The sequence below is a fragment of the Akebia trifoliata genome, chromosome 12, assembly GCF_017979445.1.
Source record: "Akebia trifoliata isolate Shusen 1 chromosome 12, ASM1797944v1, whole genome shotgun sequence".
Classification (NCBI taxonomy): domain Eukaryota; kingdom Viridiplantae; phylum Streptophyta; class Magnoliopsida; order Ranunculales; family Lardizabalaceae; genus Akebia; species Akebia trifoliata.
This window is the reverse complement of record NC_141386.1, coordinates 27,949,358-27,964,638: the sequence shown is the minus strand read 5'-3', so window position 1 is coordinate 27,964,638 and position 15,281 is coordinate 27,949,358. Positions and strand designations below refer to the sequence as shown.

At 35.8% G+C, this 15,281-nt stretch overlaps 1 protein-coding gene across 1 annotated transcript; it reads left to right on the top strand.

The window, feature by feature from the left end:
* Window positions 1-200: 200 nt before the first annotated feature.
* Window positions 201-13,708, top strand: LOC147389272 (uncharacterized). The gene is made up of 10 exons (XM_086418414.1): window positions 201-746; window positions 2,417-2,482; window positions 5,095-5,275; window positions 5,750-5,946; window positions 6,127-6,177; window positions 6,245-6,336; window positions 6,528-6,592; window positions 12,795-12,892; window positions 12,986-13,090; window positions 13,176-13,708. The coding sequence occupies exons 1-10, from the start codon at window positions 456-458 to the stop codon at window positions 13,311-13,313; spliced, it is 1,284 nt and encodes a 427-aa protein (XP_086274540.1). The 5' UTR covers window positions 201-455; the 3' UTR covers window positions 13,314-13,708.
* Window positions 13,709-15,281: the final 1,573 nt, after the last annotated feature.

The following is a 15,281-nucleotide window of genomic DNA, read 5'->3' as shown; positions in this document are numbered from 1 at the left end:
ACTACGCTGACATGGTAGTGCATAGAGAACCGTTGATTTTTTAACTTGTATCTTAAAAAAAGAAATCTATGATTATTTCTACATGGCCAGATGAGCGTAGTATCTCAATAAAGTCAGGGTAATGACTCTTTACCTTTTAAATTAGCATTTTGGTCGACAAAGTGATGATGCTCACCAACAACTAGAAAATGCAAATGAAAGTGGATTCTTCTCTTGATGCATAATTTGATGGCTGCTCATAAGTTCCCTTTTCCTAGGGCAACATTTGTGGATCATAATTCAAGAAGTTTAATCAACTTGATTAAGGTGGTAACTATCATAACTAAAGTAACATCAGGACTACATGATCATCCTCCATACCTCCCGCGAATCTTCTAGACTCTCATGCTGTTTCACTAAAATGACCGTTAGAAACCTCTGTTAGGGTTTATGAACTCTCTGCAACTGTCACAGAAATGGGCACCAAGTTCTTGATATCAAGAACAGTATCTAAAACTCTAAATCAAATCATATTTAGAACTCACAACCCTTCATTCGATTCTCCATCGATTTCGCCTTATTCGATTTCTCAATGCCTCAGAAACCTTCACTCATTTGCTTCAGAAAGACTCAATTTTCGCAATAAGAGAGGTATGGTCACAACCTCGATCCCCCATTATGATCTTGCGGAAGCTGTCTCACCCACACTGGATGTCGATAATAGGGTTCCTGCAACTGTGATCACAGGTTTCCTGGGTTCCGGAAAGGTTAGAAATTTTATACTTTTTGTTCAATAATTTTTCCCTAAGTCGTAGAACAATCTTTTGAAATTTGATGAATGGTGGAGTGTTTATCAGATTGGGTTTTAATTTTTTATGACCCTAAACTAGAATGATGATTCTGTGTAATTGTAGTCTTGGTTTACCATTCTATTAATTTTTGTAGAAGAATTAGGTAATTCTGGTTAGGTCATCTCTCGGGACTGACTTTTAGTCTGTTAAATCCCCTAAGTGGGGCCTTGGAAAAATCCCCAAAAATGGGGTGTCCGTCAAATAAATCACTTAATAATCGACCAGGTCGAACTTTTGTTTTTAATCTCTGAAAATCACCGATTTTGAAGAAATTGGCAATCTTTTGACTCTATTGCATACGCTCGGTTTTTTTGGCCTGCGGAATTTTCCCGAAGTTATTTGAATTAACCAAACTGACCCCTCATCGAGTAATTGCTGAATCCAAAGTTGGTTACTATGGTTGGGTATGGTAGGACCATGGTTTTAAATCTCATCCGAGACCGAGTCATCTCAGTATCGCTCAGCAGCGTTATACAAAGTGTCTCAACATTCACATCATCTCACGAGATGTGTCAGACCATATTTTGAAAATCTCGGCAGAGTCAACTGGGATTTTATATATTTTCATTAAAATAATTAATTTTTTTATAGAATTTAATAGTTATTATATAAATAAAAAATAATTTTATGACTAAACATCTTTTAATCTATTTTATTTTATTAAAAAGTTATAATTATTTTAATTTAAATATATGTAAACCAATCATTCTATACCGAGTTAAATGGTTTGTCTCGTCCGAGATGAGACATCAAACCAAGTTTTGAAACCATGAGTAGGACCTTTCAGAAATCAGAACAGATCCTGGCAAAGTTCCATATTTACCATGTTTGTTCCCATGCACAAAGTCAAATAGCTTTCAATTTGGGCATAGGTGGCGGATTTTCGAAGGTAGACAATGGATGGTGAAGAGAGTTCGGGGTTGTTTGGGTACCTGTGATAGCTTTGTTGTAGATAGTCTTAATCTAGAAAAGAGTTAATCTGGTATGTGGATTGGAAGGAGCATAGAGATAAACATACAGTAGAAGCTATGCTATCTTTGAAAAGGGCCATTTTTTCGTGGATACATTTTTTGTTGTTGTTGTTGTTAAATAGTCATTTTCCTTGCAACGATGAAGTTAGGGAAAGTTAGGGAAAAACACAAAAACATGTCCCTTGACTTTCAGAAGCAGTGACCTATTAAAAATTGTCAAATTCTGTCCAACAATATTGGTTTGGATTCTGAGAGGTACTTTGGATATGTACTCTCATCATATGATGGTGTCATAGCCTATTGAAGTACAATAGTTTCGGGAGCTCACCATTTGTGTCCTAATGACTTACCCTCTTTTCTTAGGAAAAAAAGCCTTAATTGATCAAAGGAGGAAGCTATGGTGATATTCCATTTTTTTTTCATCCTTAAACTTTGTTGTTTTTGGTGTAAAGCAAAGCTTTTTGACAAGTTTTGATCTCTCTGCTTGATCTTCTTGACCTTCTATTCTAACTTTCTTTAACAAATTTATATCTATCAAAACAATGTTGTTTCAGTCTTGTTTCATTTCAATAAAATATTTCTGCTAGTTCACTTAACTTGGATTCTCAATGGCAGACAACTCTTTTGAACCACATTTTAACTGCTCAACATGGCAAGAGGATTGCTGTTATAGAGAATGAGGTACCACATGTTTCCTATCCCCATCTCTACTTTAGTATGTCGTTTAATTAGTATGGCTGTTCATATTCTACCTTATAACCAATGGTTAGTAAAGAGGTTAAATTCTGTGATTTTGAACTATATATGCATATATTGTTTTATTCATATGTTCATTAATTCATTATCAATGATTGATTTTTGAATTTGTGGAGGGTCAACAAATGCTAGCAAGAATAAACTGGTCTTTGTCAATGCCAACTTTCTTGTTGATATTTCTTTTTTGAGAGTAGTTCGTACTTGTATGACCTCATCACCATCGCCATCATCAAAGTCTTATCCCAAAAAATTTGGGGTTGGCTAAACAAATCATATTCTCGCATTCAATTTTGTCTCAAGCTATGTCTTTTGTTGGTGCAAGTGTGCTTGTACCCACTCATTGGGACTTCCGTGCTTGCTCTTTTAGAACCTTTATTCACGTTCCTTCTAATTGGGTCTGTAATCCACATGTGTTTTTTCCCATACTCTTTGAGAACCTTAAATTCTTCACTAATTTTAAATATGCTTAGCTGCTTCTTCCTACATCATTGTAGCCTCTACCTTTGAGTTTTATATTTCTTTCTTTATCAATTATTAAGGAAGGCAACTTTCGTTTTTCCTCTTCTTATGGATTTGTCCACCTTATTCTTCAGCATTCTTTATTTTGCTCACCCTCTTCTATAGTTTAATGTTTACATTGAAATCCACTAGCCTATGTTGTGTGGTTAGATCCATGGTTTAAAGATCCGGTTCGTTTCGTACAAAACATTTTGGTTTTTCAGTTTACTGAGACGAAACCATCTTGAAATAAAAAATTTCGAAGTTTCGGTCATTTCCTATATGATTTTTCATGATTTGCAGAACTACAACCAAGATTTTGGGGGGAGAGAGAGAGAGAGAGAGGGTACCTAGGTGGTAGATCTGTTGTTCTCCTCCCTTCTTCTCTTTGACATTCTGAAACGAAACTGCAGCTGCTTCTTCATCTCTATTAGTTTTCAAAAGCTTGAGATGTCCTTGACCATGGTCTCCTGTGGAAGACTTGGTCATTTAGACCAAACCCCTCGTCTTTTGATAAATATATGTTATACCCATGTGTTTTAAAACTGGTGACATAACCCTTGACCACAGTCTCTTGGGAAAGACTTTGTTTTTTAATAATTATTAGTGTTTCAAATGTTTTGGGAATGTTTCGGTTTTTGAAACAATCGAAACATTGGGACGAAACAAAATTTTAAACCATGGTTAGACCTTGCGGTCTTGTTGATATTAGTTTTTGGGAGTATTTCATACTTGTATGATCGCATCACCACCACCATAATGATCAAAGACTTATCCCAAAAAATTGGGCTTGGTTGAAACAAATCATGTTCGTGCTTCAATTTTGTTTAAAGCTTTGTCTTTTGTTATTGGAAGTGTGCTCATATTCTCTCTCACCACCTCAATCCATTTTTCTTTGGGACTTCTGCAGTCGTTCTTTTAGAACCTTTAACATACACATTCCTTCTTACTAGGTATGTAGCTCTTATGTGTTTTTATCCCATACTCTTTGAGAGCCACCTTTACTAATTTTTAATATGCTTAGCTGCTTCATCCTACATTATTGTCGTCTCTGCCTTTGAGTTTTATAATTCTTTCTTTATCAATTTATTACAAAAGACAATGTTTTTCTTCTTTTAGAGTCTGCCACCTTATGCTCAAAATCCTTATTTTGATCACCCTCTTTTACATTTTAATGTAAAAATTGAAATCCACTAGCCTACTTTTGGAAGGAACTAAATGTTAATGCATCTTTTTGAAAGACATGTCCACACTCACAAACTTTGAGAAAGTAAGGATTGCAGTCTCCTCTTATAAATAGCCTTTTTTTTTTGTTTGGAATTCTTTGACTAGGTTCATCCATGTCTTCCTAAAATTTTTCTCTAGCATTCGTACCTATTCCAACTTGGGGTGCATAAGCATTAATCAATGTTACTTATATCTTTCCCTATTACTAGTGGCTATTGCTAATAGCCAATCACCTATTCTCCTAATATTATAGCTACACCATTATTTTATTACTAAATAGTGGTAAAATTTATTTATGGATCAAATCAACTCAACAATTTCATTTACTATTTTATATTTGAATTTATTTCTAAATCTGACAATTATGTTACATATCAGCAAAAATATAAAATAAAAATAAAGACAAGAATAAGATGAAGAGAAAAATAAAATAGAAATATTGTTAACATATAGTTTTAAAAAATTAGTGAAAAAATAATGTGAGGCGTACACCTTTTGGACTCCTCTTGGTCTGTGGATGGTGTAGAAAGCCTTAGTTGTTTTTTGTTTTATGTTTCTTCCTTGTGCCTTAGGGTATTTTTAAGGAGCTTCTCCGTGAGGCACGCCTCAAGGCGTAAGGCTCAGATAATTTTGAAAACACTGCTTGGAATAACTGCTTTCATGTACTCTTTCTGTCTGATTGTTAAATTGGATTTTCTTTCCATTGACATTTAAAATCCACAAGATTTTGATGTATTATGGACAGAAAGTAACTTCTTATTCCTTTATTTTGATTTTTAATTCCTATCATTCATTCTTTTTTCCTATTGCAGTTTGGGGAGGTGGATATTGATGGTTCATTGGTTGCTAACCATTCTTCTGTGGCTGAGGACATTGTTATGGTTAACAATGGTTGCCTATGTTGCACTGTGAGAGGTGATCTAGTTAAAATGCTTTTGGAGTTGGCTAAGAAGAAACGAGACCAGTTTGATCATATTGTTATAGAAACAACTGGTATAATTCTTTATGCACAAAAGTCCTAGACTCTTTATGCTCATTATATATCTGATTGCGTAATTGTAACTATATGCATAGATGTGATTCATCGTGCAAATCCTTCTCAATTTAAATTTGCTGTCAATGTTGAATTACTACCAGTTCATCCCACCCAGGTCCCCTACATTCTACCATTTGAACTTTTCTGCATCACTAATACTTCATGGTTGAAACACTACAGGAAATGATCTTCGGGCTATTTAGCTGAGATCATGCTAAGTATGAAGACTGCAGTATCAACATTGGAAATTTGAAGCCATTGTAGTGCAAATATTTTGAAGCTTAGATTTTTTTTTTTCCTGAGTTTTAGGAGGAAGATTGATTGATGTTTACATCATTTTTTTTTCTTTCAATTAGAGCTAATTGATTGCATCAGGTGTGGGTGGTTCAGAGCTTGAATATTGGGAACATTTTTTGGTGTTTCTTTTGCAGGTCTTGCAAAGCCTGCTCCTGTTATTGAAACATTCTGTACTGATGAATTGGTTTCAAAATATGTGAAACTTGACGGTGTTGTTACTTTGGTTGACTGTAAGCATGCCTTGCAGCGTTTGAATGAAGTTAAACCAAGATTTGTGGTGAATGAGGCTGTTGAACAAGTAGCGTATGCAGACCGTATCATTATGAACAAGGTTCGACCATGCATATTGCAGAATTTGTTGTCTTGTTTTCCTTTGCACATCCCATGGGCTCTATTTTGACTCATTGTCTATGCATGATGTTATTCTTTTCTAACCTCTACTGTTCATTCTTTTGAACTTTAAGGAGATTTTCTGCTTGTAGTTTGATCAATCATTTCAATCGTTTGGCAGATAGATTTGGTGAGTGAGGCTGACTTGGAAGCATTAACAGAGAGAATTAAGGTAGGGTTTTTTTAACTTGTAGGTGTAAGCTTTGTGCAACATTTTTTGCTGATTTTTTTTTTTTCAGCTTATCAATGGGATGGCACAAATCAAGCAGGCTAAATTTGGAGCTGTTGACATGGATTTTGTTCTAGGAGTGGGAGGTTATGATCTTGATAGGTCAGCAACTGAGCATCGTTTATTTATTTTTCTTATCTAAGCAAGCAAGGGATTAGTGGTTAATGGAGGTGAAGATGGGTTCAACGGGATTTGAACCTAGGTCGTGGGATCAACCGTGAAGTGAATATGGCATTCTGGTACAGCCTTGTAGATTTATTGCTCTAACATGTTAAATGCATATTGTTCTGCAGAATAGAGACAGAAGTTCAGGTAGATGCATCCCATGTTGCGAATCATCATCACAAGGCTGGGCACGGTAAGGACTTACCACTTAAGTGAATTGTTTACTCTTAAAAGTGGCATATGCACCATTAGTAGTTGCATTTGGACAGAAACAAGTGCAGTCTGCTTCATCTCATGGTTCTTGCTAGGTTTGGATTAATACAAACATCCTGACATATAAATTAGTTCCACCCATGGGCTCTATCTTTTTTAAATCTCCACAAGGAGAAGCTCTACAGGCTTTCTTCTATCAAGTAAAATGATCTAAAAGTTGACATCTTCCGTTACCAGAAGGTATTATATTGCATCTCACACGAATCACACCCAAGAGCAATCAGACTATATAATTACTTTAGTGCACTATTTTCTTCCACTTTCTATAAAAAAAATACAAAATTATCCCCATAGTTCATTGAAGTAGTGAAAAAAAGGCACACCTACACTTTTAGCCCAATTTCTTCGCCTGTTCTACACCAGTTCCCTCTCGGTTAAGAACAACATGTAGGAGTTGTTTCTAGGGATTGAGTCACACTTTTAGATGGAGCAGGTGCTTTTAATATTCCTTTCTGCATCCTAATGTATCTCTATCCTTTAATGCTTTTATGAAGGCAATAACACTCTAATTTTCACCCTAAGAGTGATTAGAGCTGAAAAAACATCCTTCGACCAATTGGTTGCTGCACTATTAGCCGATGTCTTTTACAAAAGTGCAGATATTGTTTTAACTTCATGGATTGAGAATGGAGCAAAGGCCAATCAAGGAAATCATCAAGCTTCATATCACCGTCGTATTCAGGAAGTTGGATATGATTACCATGAGTCTTAATTATTTTATAAGGTTTAAATTGGTCTATTCTCCTCCTAAGACCTGATCTTTTGGGGTTCTGATCATTGAACATATCTTGCCACCATGTTCTTTATTAGGGGCTAGGAGTTTGAGCTTTGCCACCATGTTCTTTGTTTCAGTAGATGGCTAGCACCCATGGTTCAAGTTTCGTTCTGTTTGAGAATGTTCCAGTGAAACATTCTGGTTTCGGCATAGACCAGAATGAAACATTGACATTATAACTGACCGAAACATTTTGTCAGGATGAGATTTTAAACCTTGCTAGTATATTCGCTGGCTCTGGGACTTGTTACATCATTAAAAAGCTGCATAATGTTTAACCAGTTTAGTCAGGTTCTGGATCTGATGCTATATGTTTTGTTGAAAATCCTGTGATTGCTTTCCTTATCACATACACTTCTATTTGGCCTCTTTGACCATCTCCTCGTATAACCATTCTACTTACTGATCTGTTCTCTCATGAGATTTTCAAAATATGCTAGATCAACACAGTTCCTTTCTCTTCAAGGTTGGTTGAAAATTGTCAGGTTCAGCCCCCTTGAACTCAATACATGGTTTGTCAAAATCAAAGATTGTTTGACCCTTAACTAAGTGAAAACAATGTTGTCTGCAATGTGGTATGATGCACTCGAGTACACTAAACAGCAGTGTGATTTTGATCATTACAACAATGCAAGTCTCAAATGAGTCAGATGTTGATTGAGAAAAAATGACTAATGTGCACTAAAATTCGGTGTCACACTCTACAAGGTAGCATATGTTTGAAAGGAAGCAAATGTTTTTTTGGGATGAACCTGGGTCAGGTCAAACTAGATTTGTTGTATTTTGGGTCGATTCTTGGTCAACTTTCTGGGTTGGGTTGGTCCAATGATGGGGTTGGCTGGTGATGCAGGGGCTTGGGTTTGGGGGCAGTTGATCTGGGCTGGTGGCCTGGCACTGAATCTTAGCCTTGTGGCAAGTGGGCCTAGCACTAGCTGGGGCTCAGTGGAAAATGTGTGTAATTTCAATAATTGCCAGTTCATCTTCTTTAGATGTTCTGGAGGTTACGCTTTTGCAGAAATATCCTATCCCCTCAAATCTTTCCAACATGGGTCATGACTGCCAACCCAGTGGTCAGAGATGCTCTGATAGCTGACAGGATGCTGGAAGTAGGGAATTTCACTGACGACTATGCTACTGAACACTTCAAATTGATGTTGTACCTATGTTAGACACTTCATTCTTAAGTGTAATTGTCAATCCATTATACACCATAGTGTCCCTATGTAACTTAGTCCAACAATGGGAACAAGTACAGAATAACGAAATTAAATGAGTGAATAAAAGAGAGATGCTGAGAATAAGATTGATGGTAATGGGAACGGGTATGGTGAAGACAAAACACAATGACCGACACAAAGAGCGAACCTGTTATAACACCAACATGGTGTACACTAAAAAGTGGCTGAAAATAAGAGAACAACAAGAAGGAAAAAATAATAATTTTGAATGATGAAAAGGAAGGTGTTATTTAAACATGACATGGTGATAATTGGAATTCATGCAGAAACACGTCACTGAAACAAGAGCTAACAGGGGGCCTTGCTCATAGACGTAGTGGAAGGGTTTAGGAGTTATGAGTGGATACTTGAGCTCGGCGGACCTTAAAATTATCGCATTTACTAGGTCTACATCACTATGTCCATGCCCATATCTCGTTCTGTTAACATTAGTACCATGGGGGAATTTGAATGGTCCTTACCATTGACTGCAATGTTGTAGTTCATTTATAAAAAGGAATAAAAGCTTACCTCTTAAGATTATATTGAAATAGCTGTAACTGTTTTAGAAATTTGGTTTTTGTGCCCATCTACAATGTTTTCAAATAACATATGCAACCATGTGCCAGGTCGCATATGCGATGGCATATGCAACTTTAAAAAATCAGAAAAAAAATTAAAAAAACACCAAAATAGTTATTAACTTAGAAATATTGTTCAAAATTACATAAATACCAAAAAAACACAAGAATTAAGCATCAATCCAAATATAATATATATAATACAAGTCATACACATAAAAATTAGAAATATTCAGAGTACAAAACAAGTGAACAACTAATTTTGATGATAACCAGCCATATACTCCACGCAAACATCTGTAATCCATTGTGGTACATCTCTGGCATTACCACCACCTCCGTTATTGTTGTAACTCCCATTCCCATCGTCGTCCGAATCATCACCTTCTTCTACGTATTCTTCATCTTCATTTAATCTCACCAAAACTTCATCCACATCCAAATGCTCTTGACCTTCATCTTCCTCTTCTTGTATTTCATCTTCTTCATCAAGTAGTTGACTCAATCGGACACCTCTTCTTCTTTGGCTTGAGCCCTCCCCGGGTGCCAAGTGTAAAAGCAGCTCCCTCAACTTGTGCCCAAGTGAGATTTTTTCCTTCGAACACTAACTCATCCATTGCATCAGAAATCCATGGATGATCTCCATTAAGTTCATCAAGGGAGATGGGGTCATAGAAGAACCCCGGTTGCTCTTTCCTCTGTAAGAATCTTTCATGCAATTTTTTATTTTATTGCACGAAGACCAAGTCATAGAGCTTTTTTTGCTCAAGTCGATTCCTTTGCTTGGTGTGAATATGTTATTTCAATTCAAATAAACATACATCAATTAAAATGTTTAAAATTCAAAATATGTAAAGTAAGAAAAAACTAAGACTTTATTATTTATTATTTAAAATTCAAAATATAAAAGTAAGAATTTAAAATTTACCATCTCGAATGTGCTCCAGTTGCACTCGCATCTGGATGCAGAACATGTTAGGCCAAGAATTCGTATGGCCAATTCTTCAAACTTGGTCCTTTGAAATTAGATCCATTCCATATTGTGCCCACCAATCATCTATCATATTTAATTAAAAAATATTTTAATATTTAATATTTAAAGTAATAAACCATTAAATATTTAATATTATTCTTACTCGGAGTCTTTGTTGTTCTATGTCTGATGACGATCTCTCCCTCCTGAAGATTCCTTCACTATTCTTGTACTGATCCAATTGCGATGATATCTTGTCTTATTCATCTCTCGTTGGAATCATTCTTTCCAAAACATCAAGGAACCTAATCATGTGTGTCGAATCCGTTTCATCATGATCAGTGGCTTGAAAAAGTACACAGCTAGATTGAGAATGTACGCAACTGATTACAAGGAAGACGACATTTGATTCCCCTATATTTTGTTTATAATGTCAATTACAGGCTTATAATTCATTTCTTTAAATGCATGATTTTCTATTATTTTTAATTTAGCTTTTTCCATGTAATCATAAATGTAACCCATTGGTGGTTTTTCGTCACCACCCACCAATCTTAGGAAAGTTATTAGTGGTCTAGCATTTCTTAAGGCCTTACAAACATTAGTCCAAAAGTTTTGAGATTGGATAATTAGTTTTCCTTCATTCTTCTTTGACCAAGGCCTATTCGACTGTGTGGGAATAGGCCAATGCATCGACAGATTTAAGGAACTTAGTTCCAGTCGGACAATTAACTAAAAAGTTAATTAATGTTCAGCCAAATCTATCAGTCCATCTATCGGTCATTAAAGTACACTCATAGGTCTTTCATTTCTCTCAATATTCATTAAGGAAACCTTAAGTGAACTCTACTTCTTTCTTTAGACACGACTCTCTAATTTCATGGTAAGATGGTGCCTCAAGGCCCAGTCCAAATTGTCCAATGGCCTCAACCATGACCTTAAAACTTCTCAAATTAACAATATTAAAGGCAATACCTGCTTGGTAAATCCATTTTGCTATGTATTGGATAGTAGTTTTTTTATCCTTTACACAGCTTACGATTGTGGTTTGTGCAGGGCTTTTTCCCTTTTCTCTTTGAATAACCACATCTTCGGGATGTGGCCTACACCATCTATCTAATGGACCTTCACCACGAGCTCTTTTAGATGCTCTTCTTATTAGTGCAATAGGTGGTCTAGAACGCCCAGTCGATGTGGTCGTAGGGGGAGTATCATGTTCATGTACATAAATGTCATTATCATCGTTCTCATTAATCCCACGACTACCTCCACCCTCCATGTAATTTTCTAATATGGCGGCGTCATCTCTTTTTTTCTTAAAGGTCTTATCTAAATATTCCATTATTTCCCGTTTGATTTTGGGTCTAACTTTTGGGCATGCCCTAGCATTTGACTTCGACATGTGAGCAAGGTATTGCTTATGGCGTGCGATTCCTCCTTGGCTTATGTAGCCACACAATTCACACACCACTTGGTTTTTTTCGGTGACACTATGGTAATGACCGTATTTCCAACCGGGGTCATTTGATTTGGGCCTTAGGGAGGAGTTGGCCGATGAAGAAGCCCTGTTCTTCAAATGTCAAACAAAAAAGTACCTATTAAGTACTAACTAAGTGAAATAATTTTATAAATACCTCAAGCCCAAAGCTCAAAGCTTATTGATTCTGGAATCTTGGTATTTGATCTTCTTGAATGAATAATGATTGATGATTCTTTAATCTTGATTTTTACTCTTGAGTCTTGATTCTTGAAACTTGGAGAGTCTTGATTGATTCTTGAGAGTTGAGTGATGAGTCTTGAATTTGACCTTGAGTCCTTGATTCTTGAAAATTGAAACTTGGAGTCTTGCTTGTTCTTGATTCTTGAATTTGGATAAATAAGAAAAAATGTAAAGACTAGAATAGAGATTTCTAGAGAAAATGAGAAGTAGAGAATAGAGAGGAGAAATAGATTTGATCTTGAATAAACTTGATGATTTTGATGCTTAGAGTTGTAGAATGCTCAATGGAAGTTTTATTTGAAGCAGTGCAAATGAGGGATGCAAGAGTCAAGTATTTATAAGTAAAAAGAAGGGAGAAAAAAAAAATCAAATTGCTGTCCAACAGCTAGTTTTTTAGCCGTTGGACACATGTGATCGCATATTTCCATTGTGCCATTGCATACATAGCAGCCACCAATCTTTTGCATATACCATCATGGTATATGTGATTGTTTCATCAAATTTCGCATATGTGATCACTTCTGACAACATTGCCCATCTACTTAAATAATAAGAATTGGAAAGTGCTTTCTTGATTAAGAACTGTTCCAGTTCACCACATGGGATGCCTAAGCATTTGAATGATGTTCTACATGCACCTAAGGAATTGCTTCCTTCTTCGTTTTAAAAATCAATGTTTTTATTAAATGCTTAATGATGGACCATAGTTTTCTGTTTCACATTTACTCGTTTCTCTCGAAACTTAGCTCCTCATCTAATCTATATGTGGAAGTCTATATGGATTTTCAACGTGGTATTTTGTATTTATCATGCTTTTCAGCTCTTTTCCCCTCTTACTGACCTTTTATTCTAACAGACCACCACAAAGGACATCACCATGACCATGGACATGGACATGATTCAGCTGTGTCCAGTGTCAGTATAGTTTCCGAGGGAGCCCTTGATCTTGATGAGGTAATCATCCACCGTTGAATGATGATCATTATGTCCACCTTCAAATTCCCTAATTACATTGTCCCAACTTTTCTCTTTGTTGCATCAATCCAGGTTGATGATTGGCTTGACAGATTGATTGATGAAAAAGGGGAAGACTTGTACCGGATGAAGGGGATCTTGTTCGTAGATGGTTCTAACGAACGTTACGTCTTCCAGGTTCAATCCATTGACCTACTAACTAGAACCAATGTTTTCCAAACTATATTGAATCATCTGTATTCTCTTGTCCAATTTCTTTCAGGGAGTCCAATCCACCCTAGATGGCTGCCCAGGCAAAACATGGGGACCTGATGAGAAAAGAATAAACAAGCTTGTTTTTATAGGGAGGAACTTGGATGAAGATGCCTTGAGGAAAGGTTTCAAAGGTTGTTTAGTGTGATTCTCAAACAGTGTAATGAAGTAACAAAACTCAAAATTATGGGTTTCCAACATGGGGACCTGATGAGAAAAGAGTAAACAAGCTTGTTTTTATAGGGAGGAACTTGGATGAAGATGCCTTTAGGAAAGGTTTCAAAGGTTGTTTAGTGTGATTCTCAAACAGTGGTAATGGAGTAACAAAACTCAAAATTAAGCGTTTCCAACATCAGCACCGCAAGTATTAGCAACAGCAATTGTAGATGCATTGATGGTAGCTGTGTATATCTGTAATAGTACATTGGATGCATTTGTGTCAGATGGGCGGACGTCTCTGTTTTATATTGTCGTTCTATATGCAACTGGCTGAAGTTCTGCTTTGAACTTGAGAAATTAACAGATAATCTTCAAAAGCCCCAATTGAGCTTTCAAGATTCATGATTTTAGTTTCTTTTTATTATCTGAACATTGTTTCACCAACAGCTCCACTTCTTCAATTTATATCATTTTATCAGTGTATTATCCCCAATTAAGGGGATTGTCTGTCGTCAATTTGAAAACTTAGGGTACATTAAATATTCACCCAAACGTTGAAGATGTAGCTGAAATTTTTTTGAGAGGTTCTATTGTCACACCAACTTTTACTAGCAGCACCCCAATATGTGTGCTAACTCTTTGGTGATTTACATATGATAGAATCTGTCTTTTTGGGTCCCACCACCACCACCACCACCACCACACACACACACACACACACACACACACACACACACACACATAAAACCTTTAATGATTTAACCCCTCCATGTTTTGATGAGTATTTGAGAAATCCTTATATTTTCAAAACAATGACATATCCCTTGACCTCGGTCTGCTTTTATAGATTAATGAGAAATGGTTCTACATATACTCAGAACATGAACCTAAATAAAGGTTCACTTTTGATTCTTATTGATTTCAATTCCGAGTATAAGATCACTGGAACTAGAACCGACCCAACAAATGTCTGATACCCAAAGGGTATCCACCAAAATGGATGATGCTTTTTTGAATGAGAAAAAATATACTGAGTATCTAATAAAATAGACAATTATTTATAAATTAATGCAATAATTTTACTTATTACTCGATTGAAAGTTACGATCAATAATAAACTCTTTAAGCAAGTCAAACTTTTGATAATAAAATCGTAAAAAATTATAGTATGAACCCTTTATTTGTTGTTGAAATTGTATAAAAATATGAAAAATGAGTGGGAGTTCACGGAGAGAAAATGGAAAAAGTAAAGACTTCACATTTGTTTTAATAATTTTAATTTTAGTAAAACTACATTTAGGTCAAGATATCTCTTTATAAGCATTTAATCAAACTACTAATTTTCTTATTATGTTATAAATTTACTAGCCGGCGGCATTGGATACCCATCAGGTACTTGAAAGAGATCCGATTCTTAAGATAACTACCTAGATCCATACCCAAAAATGATTGGGTCTATTTGATAGTTTCAGTACCGAGTAACCGGTTTTAGATACATCGGGTAATTGCGTACCCATTAACACCCCTACATAGGTGCCAAGCTTAAGAAGATGGAATTGTGGATAGAAAAAACATGAGTTTTCTAGGAGTTAAGGCCATGCCAAGATTGAATTGAGAAAAAATAACTTACCTAGAGGTTAATGATGAGGGCATTTTGGTCATTTTTCCTTAATCAAAACAAACACTGAGATCTAGGGTTTATAAAAGTTCATGGATCGTTAATGGGTCCAAACAACAGTGCCACATGGCACTTTTGCGGTGGGGTCATTGAGTATTCCATGAGTCTAAAGGCTAAAAGTCAGGGGATATGATCACCATCCAATGTTTTATCTCTATGGTGAAGAGATCATCCTCATCAAAAATCAATCTATTTCGAAAGTTTTAACCCTAATTTATACGTTGAAGAATTGTGGACCGTCCATTTTTTGTAAATCATTTTTAATGGGGGTGAAGAGAT